This window comes from Amaranthus tricolor, chromosome 4 (assembly GCF_026212465.1).
Source record: "Amaranthus tricolor cultivar Red isolate AtriRed21 chromosome 4, ASM2621246v1, whole genome shotgun sequence".
Classification (NCBI taxonomy): Eukaryota; Viridiplantae; Streptophyta; class Magnoliopsida; order Caryophyllales; family Amaranthaceae; genus Amaranthus; species Amaranthus tricolor.
The window spans coordinates 29144254-29167267 of NC_080050.1; the positions used below are offsets into that span (position 1 = coordinate 29144254).

At 33.3% G+C, this 23014-nt stretch overlaps 2 protein-coding genes across 2 annotated transcripts; both read left to right on the forward strand.

Moving 5' to 3' along the window:
• The first annotated feature begins 6690 nt into the window (after positions 1 to 6690).
• Positions 6691 to 8833, forward strand: LOC130810070 (transcription termination factor MTERF4, chloroplastic). Its single transcript, XM_057676008.1, has one exon. It carries the CDS (start codon positions 6933 to 6935, stop codon positions 8442 to 8444), a length of 1512 nt encoding a protein of 503 aa, XP_057531991.1. The 5' UTR covers positions 6691 to 6932; the 3' UTR covers positions 8445 to 8833.
• A 3035-nt stretch (positions 8834 to 11868) lies between these two features.
• Positions 11869 to 21292, forward strand: LOC130810071 (somatic embryogenesis receptor kinase 1). Its single transcript, XM_057676009.1, has 11 exons — positions 11869 to 12356; positions 14242 to 14374; positions 14466 to 14537; positions 16358 to 16501; positions 18216 to 18287; positions 18427 to 18498; positions 18574 to 18686; positions 18940 to 19071; positions 19166 to 19507; positions 19729 to 20123; positions 20719 to 21292. Exons 1-11 carry the CDS (start codon positions 12284 to 12286, stop codon positions 21031 to 21033), a joined length of 1863 nt encoding a protein of 620 aa, XP_057531992.1. The 5' UTR covers positions 11869 to 12283; the 3' UTR covers positions 21034 to 21292.
• The last annotated feature ends 1722 nt before the right edge of the window (positions 21293 to 23014 follow it).

A 23014-nucleotide genomic window follows, 5' to 3' on the forward strand; every position in this document is an offset into this window, starting at 1 on the left:
CATTGAGTTGTGTGCTATTATCCTTTGTAATAGTAATAGATTTGTTTCCTCTTAATATCTTGCACTATATATATGTGCAAGTTCTTGTAATACTGGGATAGATAATGAAATAGAAGATAAATCGATATAAGTTTATCTCTTATACTACTTTTCTCCTTATATTCTCCAATACGTTATCAGTACCAATTTTCGCTCTCAAAAATCCAAGAAAGTAATTTTTTTTTTCAAAACATTATAACATTTTTTTTAGCCACAATATGGACCAACAATCAAACGGTGTCAATATTATTATTCAAAGTGTTACTAACATTGTTCTATACTTTATCCTTGAAGAAAATTGTATATCTGTTACTACCAACCTAGCTAATAGTGGTTCAAACCAATTGCGATGACATAATATAAATAATACCCATATAAATGAAAACTCAATGCCAAGTCCCAATAATGCAACTAATCCACCAATACAACCACCTACTAATCAGCCACCACAATCTACTGATAACCCACCAGTCCAAACTACTAATGATCCTACAGTCCCACAAGAAAGTAATAAAAGAAAAAATGACGAAGGCGAAGAAACTAGTAGCAAACATTTTCAGACTATTAACCCATAAAATAATTTATTTTTATAATGTCGTTTAACCTTTATGTTCGTTTTTTTTACTTTTTCAGCCGCCTATATGGACTGGCTAATATTATTTTGTAATGACCGCCTTTATGGATTGGCTAATTTAGCATTGTTATCGCCTTTATAGACGGTTTTATCTCTAATTTATCTGATCATGTCATCATATTATGTGCATATGCATTTGGTTACTTTAGTCTATAAAATTATATACATCAAACTTTCATATATTTATAAGTATATATCGCTTAATAAACTCATAAAATTAAATTTCACCTTCAAATAATAATAAATAACGATTTTATTTGATTCTATTTTGTTTAACATTATAATAATAAATTGTCTTAATTTACCTATAACACAGATTATTAGCAGACATGACTACATTATTTCTACACAACATAAAATCCTTTTTTAGTTGTAAATATATCACCCTGGGATGAATGCCAGAGTGGTCCGAAAATTATAATTCAAGTAAATCGTCAAGGGTTCGATTCTGAAAAAAAAATTAATAATAATATTAATAATAAAATACAATAAAAAAAATTACCATTTTTTAAATCTTGGAGATCAATTATGAAAATGGTCTTTTTACCCCCTATAAATAGGGTCTTCTACCCGTCACAAACACACACACACCACTCACACCTTATCCCAAATACAATAAATAAATAATTTTTTTTTTCTTTCTTCATCTTCTTCTTCCTTCAACCATCCATGGCTAACAATACATCTACAAACACCCACATCAATCCAATTGCTGACAATATAAGTAAAATTATTGCCGACAATATAAGTAAAATACTAGAAGCATTCCTTATCATTATGGGTTTAATTGTATTACTCATAGCGCTAATGCTCTACGTGATTATCCAAAAATAAATTATAAATCTTGTATTCATTTAGCAATTTGTATTTTGTTTTATCATCTATTAATACTATCTACTTTATTTTTATTTATGATTATATTGTGCTTATTATATTTGATATATTAAATCAGGGGGAGATAATACTAATATGCTTTAATATCTCTATTGATACACAAAATCATTAAATAACCTTGTCATTTTCTCAATTGTAGGAAATAATGGTTGATCTCAAAAAGAGAGAATTCAATGCCTTGGAATTAACAGGAAACAATTTTATACAATGGGCCTCAGATGTAAAATTATATCTAAAAGGAAAAAGTTTATTATACACAATAATTAAACTTAATCCCGCCGACAAAGGAAAAGGTATTGAAAGAAATCCCATAAAAATTGAGGAAGATAAGGCAAAAGCTGCATCGATTTTGAGACATCATTTAACCGAAAGTCTCAAACACGAATACACCAATTATGAGGACCCAAAATTACTTTGGAAAGAGCTAAATGAAAGATTTGGCCATAATAAAAGTATATTTCTCCCAAAGGCCATCGATGAATGGCGAGAGTTAAGATTTCAAGATTTCAAATCAATTAGTGATTATAATTCAGCCCTTCATCTGATAAAATCAAAATTAGTCTATTGTGGACAAATAATAACAGATGAAGAAATGATAGAAAAAACATTATCAACCTTTCACATAAATAGCATTTTGTTACAACAACAATATCGTGAAAGGCATTTCAAGAAATATCATGAATTGCCGAAAACACTTCTTGTTGCGGAACAAAATAATGAGCTATTATTGGAAAATCATAATAGGAGACCTGTGGGGACTATGCTCTTTAATGAGACAAATATGATTGAGAGGAATGTGCGCCATTGAGGTCGTGGGAACTATTTTATAAGAGGCAGAGGTCGTAGAAAATATCACGAAAAGAGCAACATGAATACTTTTGAACAAGGAAATTTCTATGGCCATGGTCGTGGTTGTGGTCATGGACTTAGTCGTGGCCGCGAACGTAGCCACATTTATGAAAGAAATATATTTGCCCCCCGAAATAATAATTTTAAACAAGTCCAGAAATACAAAAGCACATGTAATAGATGTGGCATGACTGGACATTGGGGGCAAACTTGCCGTACCGCCAAACGTTTAGTGGATTTATATCAAGCTTTCCAGAAAAACAAAGCAAAAGGGCCAAAAGCAAATTTTGTAAATAAAGCAAGTACATCTGGGCCCACCTTAGATGTCTCCGATTTCTTTAATGAGGATGTGAACCTCCACAAACTTGATCCCTAAGAAGAAGATAATTACATCTTTTGAGATGACTAGATGCATTTTCTGTTTATCTAACTTGTTTTCATTTGATAAGTTGTAATTCTCTACTTATGTTTTTGTATTGAGTATTCTGGCTTTATATTAATAATATAAATTTTTTTCTTCTCTTGTCTTAGAAAAGGAAATGTTAGTAAATGGATCAACATTTCATTGCCTCATGGACAGTGGAGCAACACATACGATATTGAAAAATCGAGAATATTTTTTAAACCTAAAATTGCTTGAGGCAAATGTCAATACCATATCAGGAACAACAAAATTAATCGAAGGCACTAGAAAAGCATGCATTATACACCCTATGGGGACAAAATTAGTAATAAATGATGCACTATACTCGACTAAATCTCGAAGAAATCTTATCAGTTTCAAGGCAATACGACAAAATGGTTACCATATGGAAACCAAAACCACAAATGAAAAAGAATTCTTATGCCTTACAGCAGAAAGTAATGGAATGAAAATTATCCTTGAAAGGATGCCACCATATTCATCGGGGTTGTATCTCACTAATATACGTCCGTTTGAAATAAATGTGATAAGACTAGACAATAAGGACCTGTTCACTTTATGGCATGACCGCTTAGGTCATCCTGGCACTGGGATGATGTATAAAATAATAGAAAATTCAGTCGGGCATCCACTAAGAAATATTAAGATTCCCCAGTCAAATGAGCTCTTATGCACCTCTTGTTCTCTTGGAAAATTTATTATTAGACCATCAGTAAATAAGATTGTTACTGAATCTCCTATATTTCTTGAAAGAATTCAAGAAGATATATGTGGGCCAATTAATCCACCATGTGGACCTTTTAGGTACTTCATGGTCTTAATAGACGCTTCCACAAGATGGTCACATGTAAGCCTTCTATCAAGAAGAAACAATGCATTTGCAAAACTACTTGCACAAATTATCAAATTGAATAATCATTTTCCTGATTATACAATAAAAGGTATTAGATTGGATAATGCCGGCGAATTCACATCTCAAACTTTTAATGATTATTGCATGTCAATTGGAATTAAAGTGGAACACCTTGTGCGACATGTTCACACACAAAATGATCTTGCTGAATCCTTAATTAAGAGATTGCAGTTAATTGCATGACCACTTCTAATGAAATCAAAATTACCATCATCGGCCTGGGGTTATGCAATATTACATGCAGCATCATTGATTAGGCTAAAACCTACAGCTTATCATAAATATTCGCCAATGCAATTAGTAGCTGGTCATGAACCAAATATTTCACATTTGAAAATTTTTGGATGCGCTGTATATGTGCCCATTGCTCCCCCTCAACGTACAAAAATGGGTCCACAAAGAAGAATGGGAATATATGTTGGTTTTGAATCTCCATCAATCATTCAGTATCTTGAACCATTAACTGGTGATCAATTTCAAGCTAGATTTGCTGATCGCCACTTTAATGAGACAATATTCCCATCTTTAGGGGGAGAGAATGTGGACTTACAGAAAAGAAATATGGAACTTATTTAGAAAGCAACACATTTAGAATATTTAGACCCAAAAACAAAATCATGTGAACAAGATGTACAACGAATTATTCATCTTCAAAGTGTTGCTAACCAATTACCTGATGCATTCACAGATACTAAGAGAGTTACAAAATCACATATACCAACAGCAAATACTCCTGCTCGAATAGAAATTTCTGATGAAAAAGCAAAAAGTGATGAAAGCATGGAAGGCCACTTGGTTCAGAAGATTTAAAACCAAGAAAATTGAGAAAACAAGAAGATGCACCAAATGATACTCAAAATGAAAATGAAAATAAAGGAGAAAATCAAGACATCTTCGATAATGAAAAGGATGAAAATTATGAAACCTCAATAAATTATATTTTCTCTAAGAAAAAAATGGAATCGAAAAAGGATCATCCAAATGAATCCTTTGCTTATTTCGTAGCTATTGATATGATAAATGATGAAAATGATCTTGAGCCAATATCGGATATTTGTAAGAAAAAGAAATGAGAAAAATGAAATTGTTATATACAAGGCAAGACTTGTAGCTCAAGGTTTTTCTCAAATGCCAGAAATTGATTATGAAGAAACATATTCCCCAGTAGTTGATGCAACCATACTTAGATTTTTGGTAAGTTTAACAGTTTCTCAATCCCTACACATGAGATTAATGAGTGTCGTAATTGCGTATTTATATGGGTCACTTGACACAGACATTTATATGAAGGTCCCTGAAGGACTAAACTTACCAATAAAGAATGTACCTAGAGAAATGTTTTCTATAAAATTAAAAAAATTATTGTATGGATTAAAGAAATTTGGGCGAATGTGGTATAATCGTTTGAGTGAATACCTTATGAAAGCAGGATTCAAAAACAACCAAATTAACCCATGTGTATTCATCAAACGATCTCAATTCGGTTTCGTAATAATTGCTGTGTATGTAGATAACTTAAATCTGATTGGAACTCCAAGAGAAATTGAAATAACAACTATATATTTGATGAGGGAATTTGAGATGAAGGATTTAGGAAAAACTAAATTCTGTCTTGGACTACAAATTGAACATTTGAAAAGTGGAATATTTATCCATCAGAGCAATTATACTGAGAAAGTTTTGAAACGATTTTACATGAACAAGGCTCATCCACTAAGTTCCCCAATGATGATACGATCACTAAACATAAAGGATGACCCATTCCGTTTACAAGAAGAAAATGAAGAAAATTTAGGCCCTGAAGTGCCATACTTGAATGTCATTGGTGCTTTAATGTACTTAGCAAATAATACAAGACCTGATATAGCATTTTCTGTAAATTTATTAGCTAAGTATAGCAATGCACCAACAAAAAGATATTGGAATGGTATAAAACATCTATTTCGATACCTAAAGGGAACTATAGACCTTGGATTATTTTTCCAGTTAGGCAATGATGCCATACTCACTGGATATGCTGATGCAGGATATCTATTTGATCCACATATGGCCAAGTCACAAACTGGATATGTATTTACATATGTAGGAGTCGTAATATCTTGAAAATCAACAAAACAAACTCTAACGGTTACATCCTCAAATCATGCAGAACTTATAGCTTTATATGAAACCAGCCAAGAGTGTGTGTGGTTGAGATCCATGATCAACCAACTTCAAAAAGATTGTGGCTTAAACGATACAACTAGGGCACCAACTACAATTTATGAAGATAATGATGCATGTATCAACCAAGTCAGAGAAGGATACATCAGGGGAGACAGAACAAAACACTTGTCACCAAAATTATTCTTCGCACATGCTTTGCAGAAAGATTCGCACATGATCTGCAGAAAGATAAAAAGATAAAAGTCCAAGAAATTCAATCCTGTGAAAACCCCGTTGATTTATTCACAAAGTCACTCCCGTCAAAGCAATTCGAATATTTGGTACGCAAGATTGGAATGTGCCGACTTCGAAACATATGTTAACTTCAGGGGGAGAAATATGCTCACTGTACTCTTTTTTCCTTTGATCAGTTTTTTTTCCCACTGGATTTTTCCTAATAAAGGTTTTTAATGAGACAATTTTAGGATTATGAATGTCATAATAAAATTTCCACATATATGTAATGCATTCAAGGGGAGTGTTGTGATTGATGTAACAATTCATGAATGCATTGAGTTGTGTGTTACTATCCTTTGTAATAGTAACACATTTGTTTCCTCTTAATATCTTGCACTATATATATGTGCAAGATCTTATAATACTGGAATAGATAATGAAATAGAAGATAAATCGATATAAATTTATCTCTTATACTATTTTTCATCTTAGATTCTCCCAACCTTTTAATAAAACCTAAATAAATGATTTTTTTTCCCAAAAGGAACTCGACCCATGCCATGACCCCATGACCCGATTAAAACGTTTAGGAAAGAGGTAGCATAGAAGAAAATGGAGGAATAGCAAATTTGTTCTTGGCGAAATAACCTCGCTTTCCATTTCAGAAATTCCTCTTCTCCGACAACTTATCGGCGCTGGTGGTTGAATTCGACAATCTTACGAATAATTATTTGTAACCCTAATATCTTCTTTACAAAGAGAATCTCCTCTGTAAGTTCTATTTCTTAATATTCTCAATGAATTCATCTTTTAGGAGAAAATTCTTATACATCTTGAAAAATTCAAGCATATGCAATGAAATTTCATTTTTGAAATCATCCTTTGATGTAATACCCAAAAATCCATCAAATTTTCACACTAGGGTTTATTGGGTTCGTTTATTTTCAACTCAATCTCCTAATAAATTTCCTGAATATGAAATGCCGTCTGTTACTTGGGGTGTTGTTCAAGGACGAAAAGAAAGGCTTGTATCAAAAGTAATTATATGTGATTATTTAAAAACTTTGGGGATTATTACTGATGAATTACAAGATATTGAATTGCCTTCTACTGTTGAAGTTATGAGGGAAAGGGTAGAGTTTTTGCAGAAAATTGGGTTAACTATTGATGATATTAATGAGTTTCCATTGATGCTTGGTTGTAGTGTTCGTAAAAACATGATTCCTGTATTAGGGTATTTAGAAAAAATTGGGATACCTAGATCAAAATTAGGGGAATTTGTGAAGAATTACCCACAAGTTTTACATGCTAGTGTTGTTGTTGAGCTTGTTCCGGTAGTCAAGTTTCTTCGCGGGCTTGATGTTGAGAAAGAAGATATTGGGTATGTGTTGCAAAAGTATCCCGAATTGTTAGGGTTTAAGCTTGAAGGAACAATGAGTACATCGGTTGCATACCTTGTTAGTATTGGGGTGAATCCTAGAGATATTGGTCCAATGGTGACACAATATCCATACCTTTTGGGGATGAGAGTAGGAACTGTGATTAAACCCTTTGTTGATTACTTAGTTTCCTTAGGTTTGCCTAAGAAGATATTGGCACGAATGTTTGAGAAACGCCCGTATGTAATTGGTTACGATTTGGAGGAAACCGTGAAACCTAATGTAGAATGCTTGATTAGTTATGGCATCAATAGGGAACAAATCCCTTCAATTATAGCACAGTACCCACAAATCCTTGGGCTGCCATTAAAGGCAAAGATGGCTAGCCAGCAGTATTTTTTCAATTTGAAGCTTAAGATTGATCCCGAAAATTTTGCTCAAATTGTTGAGAGAATGCCCCAGATAGTTAGCCTTAATCAGCAAATCATTATGAAACCTGTCGAGTTTCTTTTAGCGCGTGGTATTTCTTCCGATGATATTGCTAAGATGGTTGTGAGATGTCCACAACTAGTAGCTATACAAGGTGGGATCATGAAGAATAGCTTTTATTTCTATAAAAGCGAAATGGGTCGTCCTATAAGAGAGTTAGTCGAGTTTCCTGAATACTTTACGTATAGCTTGGAGTCGCGTATTAAACCTAGATATCAAAGACTACAAAGTAAAGGGATCAGGTGCTCTTTACCATGGTTCCTTAATTGTAGTGATAAGAGGTTTGAAGAAAGACTTGAGAGTGCTTATGTTGAAACTGAGAGTTCTGGCCCCACATTTAACATGGGTGGAATTTTGGAATTACCAGGAAGTTTTAATGTATCAGATGAAGAAGATGAAAGTGAAGATGAAGTGCTTTATAGGCTCACTGTTTCACTTTAGTGTCATTTTTCTAGTGTTTTATCATTATACCCGGTGCATTCCGCTCATAAAAACTATGATCAGGGTCTGGTGAGGGATGAAAGAGGTAAATCATATCCATAAAGGAAGATATGGCAGAGGCCCTCGACTCGAGACCTACAAAGGAAAGCATGTAGTTTTTTTAGTGTATAATCATTATACCGGTGTACCATCGGCTTGAGACCTGCAAAAGAAAGCATGTAGTTTTTCTAGTGTATTATGTACCAAATATGAGATAAGAGAAGAGTTAATTGAAGTTCTGTTTATGTTCCCTACAGCTTCTTCTGTTTGCTTAATTGAAAGCTTGTAGTGGCAATGGCTGAAATTGAGTTTGTAACTTAATTTTATGGCAATTTTTCATTACTTTTTTAGCTTGTGATTTTTCTAATCTTCTATCTTTTAACTGTCTAGTTGTCTTTATTGGTATATTGTGACACTTTGTTTGGATAACAATTTAGGAAGAAAAGAAAATAAAGAAAAAGGGAATGGAAGGAATGAAAAGACGAGAAGGGGAGAGGATCTTGTTTGTTTGTTTCGAAGGAGTTAGTCGTATATCGTAACACTTTATTTGGATAGCAATTCTCACAATCTAAACAGAGCGTAAATGAAGTCGGATGAGTTTTGCTATTGGGTTGTGCTGCACTTGTGCCTATTTTCTGTTTTCTCTTTAAGTTTGTTCATTTTTAGTTCAGTTTCCCTGCATTATCATTGAATTAACAGGACTACTGTAGAGTTTTCTCTCAAGTTTGTGCAGTTTAAGTAAGTATTTTCTCTGTTTTTTAAAATTGTTATTACAATAAATGTTTATGAAAATAAAAAAAATTGAATTTTTTAGAAGGTGGATATATTATTTTATTGAATTAAATTTAATTGAGAATAAATAAAGATCATAAGCATTAAAAAACATTAAAATAAAGCTCAACGAAAAAAATATGAAACATGTAGGGGCCATAAGCAATATAAAAGCGTTGATGAAGTTAGTGGAAAATATGTGAAGATTTTTAATTTTTATACAAAAACTCTTGGGAAAAAATTAAAATTTTTTTGACCCCAATGAAACAACGCATATCCGTATACTATACAATACTTTTTCTATTTAATTTACTTACAACATATGAGATTATTACACTATTTATTCATTACTCTTAATTTGCGATTAGTTTTTAATCTATAAGTTAAAATATAGTCAAATGAGATTTTATTTGATTCGTTTCAAAAACAAAAATTATTAAAATAATACATTAAACGACATAAAAAAACAAATATTACAACTAATTTGGAACAAAGAAATTACAAAATCCAAACACGCCCCATCTTAAATTGAAAGAAGTGGGTCCTACCCAACCCAATCGTCCAAATGGAGATCATTTTCTTACATAGAGCGGGAAACCGTTTTGACTACCTTTTGGCAACGGGGAAGATCCCCCGTTTAGACGTTTAGTGTATCCTCCAGTCTACCTGGCACCTGCACATCTTAATCATTCCTAGTCTCCTACCGTCCTACCAGGCTACCACTTCACATAAATCTTTATCCAATCACTCTTAATTTATATATATTTTTATTAGTAGAATTATCTAAAATAATTTAATATATTCCTGATTTTTCTATAATAATCTAACCTATTGATTTATCATGAATAATTTCAAATTTAAAGGGTATTTTTCTAGTGTAAACCCGGTGACCGGATGACTTGCTATAGCAAGTTTTATTTTTTAAAAAAAAGATAAATTAAAATATAATATCGAGAAAAATATTTTAAAAATATCAAAAAAAATTTATAATTTTTTTATTAATTATAATTTTGTATGTAAATTTTCAAAATTTTTCTCTAATTTTAAATTAATTTTCAGTTTACTTTTAAGGTGAATTACCTACTATAGCAGGTCATTGGGTTACCCAAGTTTACTCTAGGAAAATACCCCTTAAAGTTGGCATTATTCGTAGTTAATCAATAGATGAGATTATTGTAGGAAAATCATGAAAATGTTGGATTATTCTAGGTAATTTTTCCTATTTATTATTGTACTTAAATTAAAATATAATTATATGACATTTTTTCAAATTATTTAATTTTCAATGTAAATTTATTGATATTAATTTAATAATGTATAATTATCTATAATTTAAGATATTGATTGTAAATTTAATACATACTTCTATATTACAAAAAATAGAAGTAATTATCAATTAGTGTGCATCACTTTTGTTCCTGAGAAAAGTAGGAAACAATCAAGAAAAAGATATCTTTGGGTGATTGTGGTGATATAATGGTGGCCGAAAAATCATTGTATTCATGCAATATAACACCAAGAACCTTGGAGATGGCTCCCGAAGGCTTCGATGCCCAAGTCAATACCCGTATATCAGCTACGATGAGGTAAAAGCCCAATAGACAACAATCAGTTTAGTTAAGATTATTTCTTACTTATCCCAAACGGATGTGTATATATAGTGAGTCTTTAGATTTGACTTAATTGACATTTTTAGATGGATTTAGTCCATATAAATTATAAACTCATATTTTATGTAGAAACAACTCTTATAATGGATAACTCCATCATCTAATTATATATATCAATTAAAAAATGAAAATTGTTCAAAAAATGAGATTTATTATAGAAATAACTTGAATAAAAGGGTCACAAGAATCCAACTTCAAACAATGACATCCTACAAGAAGGTTTGGGTGGACTTAATAAGTCAAAGGCTTAAAAATCCTATGATCAAATTTTTTCTTAGAAAAATCATATAAAAATGGTCAAAATATTGTTTTTAAGGCCTCAATATAACTCAAAATACCCAAAATAATTTAAAATAAGTAAGCCTTAACATAATAACATAAAATTATACAAAATGACAAATTGGATAAACATGTAAAAATGGTTGAAATTAAACAAATTTTTAATGGTTTTTATAAGTTGTTAGTTTAAAATACGAATCGAATTTTTGTGATTTAAATTTTTAATTAATTTGAGGTCAAATAAATATTTCACAAATATACAAATTTAATAGCATATCTAATAAAATTTAATAGCATATCTTCTTATAAGAAAATCCTTCACATAGTTGCTTAAAATTTATTCCCTCCTATTCACCTTAAGTGTCTCATTTAACACTATTTATTTATCACTCTTAAATTCCATTTTATTATTAATCTATAAGTTAAAACATAGTCATGTAGGATCTTATTTGATTCGTTTTGATGTAAAGATTATTAATATCAGCTTTTTATAATTTTTAATTATACAATACTCGATATATTACGAATTGAATAAGTGCATTGGAGAGAGTGCATAAAGTAAATGGGACACTTAAGATGAATAGATGGTAGTATTATTATTATTTTTTTTTTGATTTTTTACTTTTTAGAATTTTTTTCCTAATTTTCTCTCTCATCCCTCCTTTATCCAACGCACAAAACAAACACTACTCAATAGAGAGAGAAGAGAGAGAGACTGTATTAAAGGATGTTAAGAGAAAAAGGTGCACAGAGAAAAGTTCTTGAAATGTGAGATATTGTATACTCTACTCTACTCTTCTAGGATAAAAGGGAAAGTTGAAAAAACATGCTGCTATAAAGTAGCTTAAAGTTCTACAATGTTCCTTTTTAGTGTGGGATTAAACCCTTTTGAGATCAATTTTCTGTTGTGGTAATTCTGAGCTTAATTGTTTACCCAACAATGGTGGAATTGGGAATCCAATTTTTGTTCTCTTTTATTCATAATTGATTTAAAACTATTTTAGGGTTTTTGTTTTACATTCTCAAATGTCGGGATTTTGGATCTGAATGAAGTAGTCATTCTCAAGATTGGACATAGTCATGTGGGTAAAGCTCGTCACGTTTCTTTTCTTCCTTGTCTTCTTATTCAGGTTTATAGCTGCTAATGTGGAAGGTATGGCTTTTTGTCAAATCTGAAATTTACTTTTTTTTTTGTTGGGTATTTGGGTATTACCAGAATTATTATGATTCTACTTTTTGTTGGTTTGAATTTGATTTTTTTTTTTTTTGGAATTTTGGGTATGTATAGTTGTATTTTGTGTACATTTATGGTAATTTTTTTGTTGTGTTATTGTTCGAAGGATTTGTTTTGGTTCATGAAGCCGACCCCATTATCATTGTGATTGAGGCATATTGTTCTATATCTAAAGTGAAAAATTTGAATTGAATGTACTTATTGATGACCCTTGAATTGACTTGTTTCTCAATTTTGGATTAATTGGGTGCTTTTGTTCGGGGTTCCTGCTGAAGTGGTCCCTTATTTAACTTTTGTTTTGAGAACAAATTGGTGGATAAATTGGCTCTAGATGGTATTGTGACTTGTCAAACATTCAAATAGAAAGCAAGCCAAGACTTTTGGTTTTGTTGATCATTTTCTGGAGTCTTTTATTAGATCTCCATCACTTCATAAAGACTAAAAGTGATGCTCCAATGTTATATTACTTGCTTTTTGAGATCCTGCATGAAGGAACTTATTTTTAACTACCTTTGGACATTGTGCTACTACATTTTATTTGAATGGTCATTCTAGATTTGTGGGTTTGCTCTTGTCGTCGTCATCATCGTCTTATCCGGTGTATCCCGCCCATAAAACTATGAGGAGGAAAGGACGGCGACAACTCATACCCATAAAGGAGAGTGTGGGTTTGCCCTTGTATTTGATCTTAATAATCTAAGTGTGGGTACATCATATTTCTATATTGATGTATGGTGCTCAGAACACATGATATGATGTTATAGGAATCGGATAATTGAGGATTCCTTTGTTCTCTTGTATAGTGCCTTATTGAAATACATTATTGCTTCTTATGGCTAATTGTTGTTTGCCATGAATCATGATGTGAAAAAGGGATTTCCAATTTTTTGTATAGATATTCAGGTCAAGAGGATGATTGACATACTGATGCCCAATCCATTAAAGTCACTAGGATATTTTCTGAAGCGAAATGCTTGAGGTTAAGAACAGTGATTATTATTAAGTTAAAAGATTGAGAGGGAGAGAGAGAGTCACAACAACAATGGTAGAGCCATAATCTCAAAAGATTGAGGTCGACTATATAAATCAATATATTAGTTTTGATGGTCATCCACATGGATAATTCTTCTGCTGGGAGGAAAAAGAGATTGAGGGGACAGAGAGCCATATGCGGGGTGTGTCAAAAATTTTGTAGGAAAAGGCGCTTGCAGTTTTTGAAAGGGGCAATTGGGAAAAGGGTGGGGGAGGGGGTATTCATATCAAGAAGATAAGAACTGGTAGCATTACTTGTTTCTCTTCTGTTTTATGTGTAAACTTATGGAAAAGACTCACAAAAGTTTACTTGTGTATGGAAATTTAGAGAATGATGATGAATATTGAGCTTTTCATTAGTTTGGAATCATCACCTGCTCACTATTTTGTATTGAATTATCATAAACAATCCGGATCTTCAAAAATTTGCGAATAAGCTGGCAAAATCTTGGATGAATTACTTGAAAAACCTAAAGCAATACTTAGGATGCTCGTACCATTTACTAGGCCTACCCACATGAATATTCTTCTGCTATTCTCTTTATGTGCCGATTTAGCTTACTCAATGTCATTGAAATAGAATTATGGATTCTCTTTCATATGTTTTTCACCCGTCTTCAGTTTTTTTGGTGAAATTCTTCTACCATATGCACTATTATGCAGTATATCAATACATGATGCATTTAGATAGATCGCATTTGCATACTGGTCTTTCTAATTTCTCCAAGTATGAATTAGCTGCTTATTTGGTTTTATTTGTAATATTTATTAGGGGATGCTCTTCATAGCTTGAGGAACAACTTAGAAGACCCTTTCAATGTTTTGCAAAGCTGGGATCCCACCCTTGTCAACCCCTGCACATGGTTTCATGTCACTTGCAACCCCGATAACAGTGTTATAAGAGTGTAACTATTCACCTTACTTGCTTGTGTTATTAATGCTTCTATTTTAAAAATTTTACTAATCTTACTTAACATCTGTTCTATGCGTGCTCAGAGATCTTGGAAATGCTGCATTGTCAGGTCAATTGGTTCCAGCTCTCGGTTCATTGAAAAATCTTCAGTATTTGTAAGTTGTAGCTATTTTATGTTTTCGTTTGTTTTTTGATCTGCTGATAATAGTTATACAAAAATAACGATGACTATTTCTTTGAATTTTGTTGTGTTAGTATATTCTGATCTATTGCCAAGTTTGGTTGGCCTAAGTCATCATGTTTGCCTGTTAATGCCATGGTCCATGGGTATGTCTGAAGATGACCGTATTTTTTGCCTCCCCATCCTTATATTGTAGAAGATAATTTATGTTTGCTATCTTCATCAAAGATTTGACATTCTTTTGAATTTATGTGCATGACACTCTAGTTCCTTAGCATTGCTACCAACTTGGTGAACAACACATTGGCGATGCAGAAAAAAAGTGTTTTTATGCGCGTATATGTATAATTTGTGAGGAAGTACTCTGATTCAGGCAATTGGCTCGTGTAACTGGCTTAAAATTTCTCTTTTTTGAGGGATTATACAACCAACAAAATAACTTGTTGGGGCAGTAGAGCAGCTGAATGGGTATTTCTGTATAAATGGATGATGATGATCGGATATATGGTAACCTATATAGCGGTTGAACAAATGGAAGTTATTGAGTGGGGGAAAGTAGGGTGTGTAGCAACTACAAATGCCTAGTTGTATTTCTGCTGCTTTATCTCAAAGAATGTGTTCACGATATGATGTTTTATGCTTGGTTATGGAAGTGGTTGACGATTATCCCATTGATAGTGACCCATATAATTATTGAGCTGGTAGTTAGTCATCGAGAGTAAGCGGTGAAGCAAAATAAATTCCTAGTTTGTTTCTCTATTACTGTTGCACCAAAAAATTGTTTTTGATGTGATATTTTATGCTTTTTTATGGAAAAGAAAAAGAAACTGTCAAAGTAGAATATGTGAGGCCAATTTTTAATGGAGACTTTTCCTAGCAGAAAAAGAGCCTTCATACAAGAGCAATATATGTGGATGAAAAGTGTTGTAAATGCTCAAATACAATTCCATAAAGATGGTGCTACTTGTGCTAACCATTGAAATTTCCACATGGTGTTGCTATTGTTATCAATATCTTCATATTTTTGGGGCCAATATACTGGTAGCAGCAATTTTGAAATGAGAAAATCCATGAATTTCTTTCCCCGACTCATATTTTTAAGCTTTAGTGTAAAGTGAAACTCCATGATTTAAGTCACGCATTTGGCATGACTTTCTGCAGCTTTGAGAAAGATCGGATAAAAATAATTAGCTGTTGAGTGTTGACTCAATATTTTGTGTTGTGGAGTAGAAATTGTCACAAGAGCAACTCCTCACTTATTATCAAATATACAATCGAAATGCCATGGTGGTTTAAAATGAATGCAACACTTAATTCAAAATCTACATAACATTAGTGAAATGTACATTTGCTTACAATATATTGGATTTAAGGCATACAAAGATGTATTCATACTCAATTGTTTTGTTTTTACTTTGAAAACCACGTGTATTCCTTAGAATCAGAAACATCATGAACTTTAATTAATAGCGCTTTAGTTTTCTACATTTTTGTTCATGAATGGGAACATTAATCTGCCTGAAAAAATTGACTTCTGCCTAGTTAGGCTGACGGAACAATCTGATCACATTGTGATCTTGCTCTTTGTCTTTCTCATTTTCTTATAAGTTGCTTTTGTCATCTTTCTTACCTGTTGAGGCAAACTTCACAGTGTCATTATTGATCTCGAGCCTATTTTATTGATGAATCATTATTCAAATGATATGCTCTGGTTTTGATATCCTATCAATTTTTTGTTATAAACATATTTTGAAAATATATTAGGGAACTTATTAAAATGTGTTTTATTGACAGGGAGCTCTACAGTAATAATATGAGTGGGCCAATACCTAGTGAGTTGGGAAATCTGACTAATTTGGTCAGTTTGGATCTCTATTTGAACAGTTTCAGTGGTCCGATTCCTGAATCACTGGGAAAGCTATCAAAGTTGCGCTTTCTGTATGTTTACCAATCCATTGTCTTTTTACACTTCTAGAAAATGTTTTATCTGGTTTTATGTTGCCTATTGTAGCTTCCTTCCATGTTGACTTTGTCTTTGATAGCCGGTTAAAATGTTCATGTGTAATTGTGACATGTTATGTTCTAACACTTTATTCTTTAGTCGTTTGCTTTATAAGTTGTTTATATTGTCTGTTATTTTGAGTGTGATTTTTGTGTCAAAGGCGTATCCATTTGGGTCTAAACTCATAACTGATGAAGCAAGTCTCAAATAAACCACCTTGTTGGGAAATGATTGATGTAAATCTTTCTTTTCTATATATTTACATTCCTTTTTCCCCTTTGCGTGCGAGTTGCAAGGATCTAACCTAGTGTTGGGCTTGTATGTGAAAACCCTCTTTTCAAGTCCCCACTCCTGACATAGAGGCTGCGTATTGCTTCTGTGTTTGGCCCCACTTATTCGGACTGTGCATTTCACGTTCCTATTCCCTTTCCCTTTCCAAAATGATTTTTGCTTTGGGTAACAATACTCTTTGTGTTCTAATGTCATGCACAACTCATGGTTGTTGCTTGATTAATTATTCAAGAGTATAGGGAAAGGTACGTACAAAAAGGAGCTGCCATGGTTTCAATATGATTATGATCTAGATCCATTTATGATTTAGAATAAAACTTGAGCTTTTCGTAGGTGAGACAACTTTTGGCTCAAAAGCTAAAAAAACAATTCTAGAACATTTTGGATACTCAAAATTTATGATATTCATTATATAATTTCATTAAAGATTAAAACATTTATTATCATTGTGCTAAGCTACTTATATAGTGCAAAATAAAACAAGAGCATACCTAAATCTGCATTTCAAAACAATCTATCTAATTGTTCTTTGTCTGAACGATACAAAAAGAAGATTTTTTAATAAAACCCATAAGAAAATGAAAACTTAAGTATAAAGAAGACAAATAAATTTAAGAGGAAAGTTGAACGACGAAAAATGAAGAAATTATAATGAAAAATCAACAAAAATAGTGTTGTAGAAAAAAAAAATCCAAAAGAAGAAAAAACTAGAAGACAAAGGGGACTCAAAGAAGTCATAAGATAAGAGAAAAGATGAAGAATCTAAAAGAAGACAACTTTTGTTGTCTGATTGTTGTATAGCAAATTGTTGAAAACCAGTTTCTCTCGAAAGAAAACCAAAAGCGCAAGGCGAAAAAAAGAGCACGAGGGGCACAAAGCGCACGCTTTCCGTATATCGCTGATCCCATACTAAGAACAACAATTTTTCTAGAGCCTCTACTCGGGATGTGCTGTATAAAAATAAGCTCTACATATTTATGTTGAATAACTAGTGTTCATCATTAATAAAGGGTGACCTAGTCGCTTCAAATGGATGAAATTCTAAAATGATCACTTTACACTTTGATTTGACAAGATACTCTCATAGATGGTCAAGTCTTTGACGTATTTTGTTGCACAAATTCAACGCTGCTCTTCTAAAATGGTGTGCCAAATCAATGGAAGAGCTGTAGGACATGCAATAGACGTGGGATAATCGACATTAATTAATACAATTTTTGGATAAGACAAAGTTTGCAGATAGTAGGTTTTAAACTTTGAAGCGCTAGATTGATCTGTAAAATTAGATTGTATCTCATTTCAGTGTTGAAGTATAAAATCCTAGCAATTTTACTTCTCCTTTGTCTTGTGCAAGGACAGTCGGCTAAACAACAATAGTCTAACCGGCTCCATTCCTATGTCTCTGACAAATATCACCTCACTGCAGGTTTTGTAAGTTCCTTCTAACCCCTTGTAGTTCTTTAGTTGTTTTTTGCCTGTTAGTCAATTTATACGTATTGTTGTGACATTCCATCTCAATCTTTTAGGATCAAGGTTTTAATATTCTTATTGTGACTTTTAATATAATCAGGGATCTATCAAACAACGGTCTCTCTGGAGCTGTTCCTGATAATGGTTCCTTTTCCTTGTTTACACCGATCAGGTCTGTGCAAGTTTGAATAAGTGTTAATTTGACATCGATATTGTTTGATTCCTGACTTCTCATTTATAATTGCAGTTTTGCTAACAACTTGGGTTTATGTGGCCCGGTCACTGGGCGACCATGTCCTGGATCTCCTCCTTTTTCACCTCCACCTCCTTTCATACCACCTCAACCAATTAATTCACAAAGTAAGTTCGTGCCGTGACTGTGTTATCACTCTAAAATCTAGATGTCATGTAGTGAAGGTTTTATGGATCTTGTTGTCAGTGATCTGAGGATATATCATTTTCGGTAATCCAGAACTATTATCATAGCTGCAGCCTGCAGTAGTTATCTTTCATCTTCCCTGCACTTCCACAATACAATTGTTCTCTGATAATTAGCTATGAGTTCAATATAATATATTATGCCGTTATTTACTTTTCATCCTTCGGATATCAGGTGGGGTTAGTGCCACAGGAGCAATTGCTGGAGGAGTTGCTGCTGGTGCGGCTTTACTCTTTGCTGCTCCTGCTATATTATTTGCCTGGTGGCGGCGTCGGAAACCCCAAGAGTACTTCTTCGATGTGCCTGGTCAGTCTCTAGTTTTGTCAACCTTTAATTTGGGCATCCTTGGAGATCTGTGTTTACATTTCTTAGTTTCTACATGTACTCATCATTTTTGCAGCTGAGGAGGATCCTGAAGTTCATCTAGGACAGCTTAAACGGTTTTCTTTACGAGAATTGCAAGTTGCGACTGATACTTTTAGCAACAAAAACATACTTGGGAGAGGAGGATTTGGTAAGGTATACAAGGGACGCCTTGCAGATGGATCATTGGTTGCTGTTAAGCGGCTCAAGGAAGAGCGTACTCCTGGTGGTGAGCTACAATTTCAAACAGAAGTAGAGATGATCAGCATGGCTGTTCATCGTAATTTGCTCCGATTACGTGGATTTTGCATGACACCGACAGAAAGGTTGCTTGTCTACCCCTACATGGCCAATGGGAGTGTTGCCTCTTGCTTACGAGGTATTTCAATCCAATCTGCTCAACACGGGCCAATTATCTTGTGATTAATGTTCTTTTTCCTGTGATGTGTACGCTCCAACTGATTTATCCGTTTATTTGAAGGGATTTTTTTTTTTTTTTTTTGGGGGGGGGGGGGGGGGGGTAGCGGGCCTTAAACTACGAGGTTTAATTTGAAGGTTTTACATCACAATATCGCTAACATGAATTTGGTTTCATGTCAGAGCGTCCACCAAATGAACCACCATTGGATTGGCCGACTCGCAAGCGAATTGCTTTGGGATCTGCTAGAGGACTTTCTTATTTGCATGACCATTGTGACCCGAAGATCATTCATCGAGACGTAAAAGCTGCCAATATATTGTTGGATGAGGAGTTTGAAGCAGTTGTTGGTGACTTTGGTTTGGCCAAGTTGATGGATTACAAAGATACTCATGTGACTACAGCGGTACGTGGGACCATAGGGCATATAGCTCCTGAATACCTGTCTACTGGAAAATCCTCAGAGAAAACCGATGTTTTTGGTTATGGAATCATGCTTCTGGAGTTGATCACTGGACAACGAGCTTTTGATCTTGCTCGACTTGCAAATGATGATGATGTCATGTTGCTGGATTGGGTATGCACCCTTGAAATATCTTGATGTTTATTTTTTGTGTTCGGATTATCTTTTTCATGATATAAGTTTGTATGTCCACCAATCCTCAAGGCATTACAAAAATGCCTGAAAAAGTTCGGGGATGTTTGGTATGAGCGTTTTAGATTAAAGTAAGAGATTCCCGTGGCTCATTCCATTAGTTGACGTTTGTTATGAGATTGGGTTAACCCAATCGCTTTCATAAGCGTAATGGATACCTCCGAATGCTACCACTCACTTTCCCTTACATTTCCATTTGTCATACCAAACGCCCCCTCAAGATCATGTGAGCTCTGTATATCTACCAAGCACAATATAGCCTTAAATGCACTAATAAGTCGTCGTCATCATCATCAACCCAATATCCTGTCTGTAGGGTTTGGGTGAGGGAAGGTGACGGACACTCCATACCCGTACTCCCTTCAAAAAGAGTACTAGAGGAATGCGGTCAATTTTACCCAAAAAAAAAAGCCCTGCATAAAGAGGAGTTGGAGTGTGACATGATTGCCTCAATAGTAAAACTACTTGTAGTAGAACTACGTGCACTAATACGTAACATGTTTAATCAAATACTCAGGTCAAAGGACTTCTTAAAGAGAAGAAACTAGAAATGCTTGTCGATCCCGACCTTCAAAGGAATTACATCGAGGCAGAAGTCGAACAACTCATCCAAGTAGCACTTCTTTGCACACAAGGGAATCCGCTAGATCGACCCAAAATGTCGGAGGTGGTAAGAATGCTCGAAGGTGACGGCTTGGCGGAGAGGTGGGATGAATGGCAGAAGGTCGAAGTTCTTCGACAAGAAGTGGATTTGGTTCCTCATTCTAACTCTGATTGGATTGTTGATTCAACAGATAATTTACATGCAGTAGAATTATCTGGTCCTAGATGATTGTCACATAACATTACATCTAAATGACTGAATATCAAATTGAAAATTAATTTATTAACTTTTTTTCTCATTATATTTTTATTATAATTTTTGTTTTTCTTTAATCTTTTGGCTAGCACTTGTAAAGTGGTTTAGTCATCCTGATTCTGGGGTGCCTATTCTTAGGCTTGGTGTTATTTGTGTAAATTGGACCTGTTTGTAGGGGGTGATTTATCTGGAAGTTAGCATTTTTGTTATATGATTATTTTACCATTTGACAGAAGTGATTTTTTTTTAATTTTTTTTATTATAGGGTAGGTTAGAGAATCTCTACATGCAGAAAGAGAAAGGGAAAAGGAAAAATCCTCAACTATTAGGTTAATAATCCATGATTCTCTTATAGAAGTGATTATGTTGATTCAACAACTTATAGTTTATTGGGTACCGTTACGTGAATGTTTGGTTTCAGCGTGCAAGTAGAGATGGTAGTAGTTTAGATCTAAGTCGAGTTTAAAAGCATGTTTTTCGGTTAAATGATGTAAAATGAATAGAACAGTGAATATATTAATTGACTCAAGTAATATGGTATGGCACAAATCATCATCATTTTTTTGTTTTCTTTTACTTTGTAGTTGGTCCTACTTATTTATTTTATTTATATGCATTTAATTTATCTTTTCCGTGTAGTTTCGTCTCCTTATTTTTCTCGAGCCGGGGGACTCTTTTGGTCTCGCTCTCCTTTATGGGTATGAGTTGCTGCTGTCCTTCCCTCCATAGTTTTTCTATGAGCGGATACACAGGGTAGGATGATGATGATGGCATATCATCATCGTGTGTAGGTAACCTTACATGACTCTTGGTCATAGGGTTCTTATTAACAATATGTTTGGATAACAATTTATAAGAGAAAAAACAAGGGGGGAAGGAAAAGAAGGTGAAGAGAAATGAAAGGAAAATAACATTATAACTTAAATAATGTATTTTCAATGCTTCTTTTTGTCAATCTTTAGCAACAAGGTTGTAAAAAGACACATTAGAATCATACGGTCTAGTGACAACAAGATAAAAAAAAGAATTTAAAATCTCATTTACTATTAGATAAATTACATTTTCACGTTGTGATTAAAATACTCCTATTATTTTTATAAAATAACGAATATTTCATAATTGGTGCATTAACTTGAAAAGAATAAATTCACAAAACCACTAAGACTAAGATGGGTAAATTCAAATTCTTGATTCCAATTTTACTTCTATAAATTAAGAAGGTTCCTAAAACAAAGGGACATCAACATACACAAACTTATATATTAGAGAATACGCACACAATTCCCAACACAAACAAAAAATGAGTTCCTCTGCTCAAATGCAAAAGCCTGTGGTTGGTGGCTGGTCTCCTGTTGATCCACACAGTGAAAAGATTGAAAATTTGAATAAAATTAGATGTTTTAACAATTTAATTTTCAAAATAAGCTTCGTAAAGACTTAATTCTCAAAATAAGCGTTCGTACATCCAAACCTAGCCTTGGAGTAAGTCGTTATTACTAACAACGACTTAAAAAAATATATAATAATAATTTTTTTTTAAAGTCGCTGTTAGTAACAGCGACTTAATGCGTTTTAAGTTTCCAGTTCTCAGTTACTTCCTCATTCCAACCTACGAGATTAAGGAGTTGACCAGTTAACCTTAAAGTCGTTGTTACTAACAGCGACTTAAGGAGTTGACTGGTCAACTCCCTGAGTCGCTGTTAGTAACAGCGACTTATGGCTTTTTTCTTTTTTTTTTTTTTTTTTTTTTGTCTTTCGCTGTTAGTAACAGCGATTTACTTCAAGGTTAGGTTTGGATGTATGGACGCTTATTTTGGAAATTAAGTTTTCACGAAGCTTATTTTTGAAATTAAGTTGTTAAATAATCTTATTTTATTCAAATTTCCGAAAAGATTCAAGTGCTTGCTAAATGGGGTGTCAATGAGGAAAACAAAAAACACGTAAGTTTTATCTT

Bases quoted from the DNA above. Each gene is read 5' to 3' on its own strand.
- LOC130810070 (XM_057676008.1), top strand. From the start codon at position 6,933: ATGAATTCATCTTTTAGGAGAAAATTCTTATACATCTTGAAAAATTCA.
- LOC130810071 (XM_057676009.1), top strand. From the start codon at position 12,284: ATGTGGGTAAAGCTCGTCACGTTTCTTTTCTTCCTTGTCTTCTTATTC. The intron at 18,499-18,573 runs GTCTGTGCAAGT...TTATAATTGCAG, and splicing joins TCCTTGTTTACACCGATCAG to TTTTGCTAACAACTTGGGTT. The intron at 20,124-20,718 runs GTATGCACCCTT...TCAAATACTCAG, and splicing joins ATGTCATGTTGCTGGATTGG to GTCAAAGGACTTCTTAAAGA.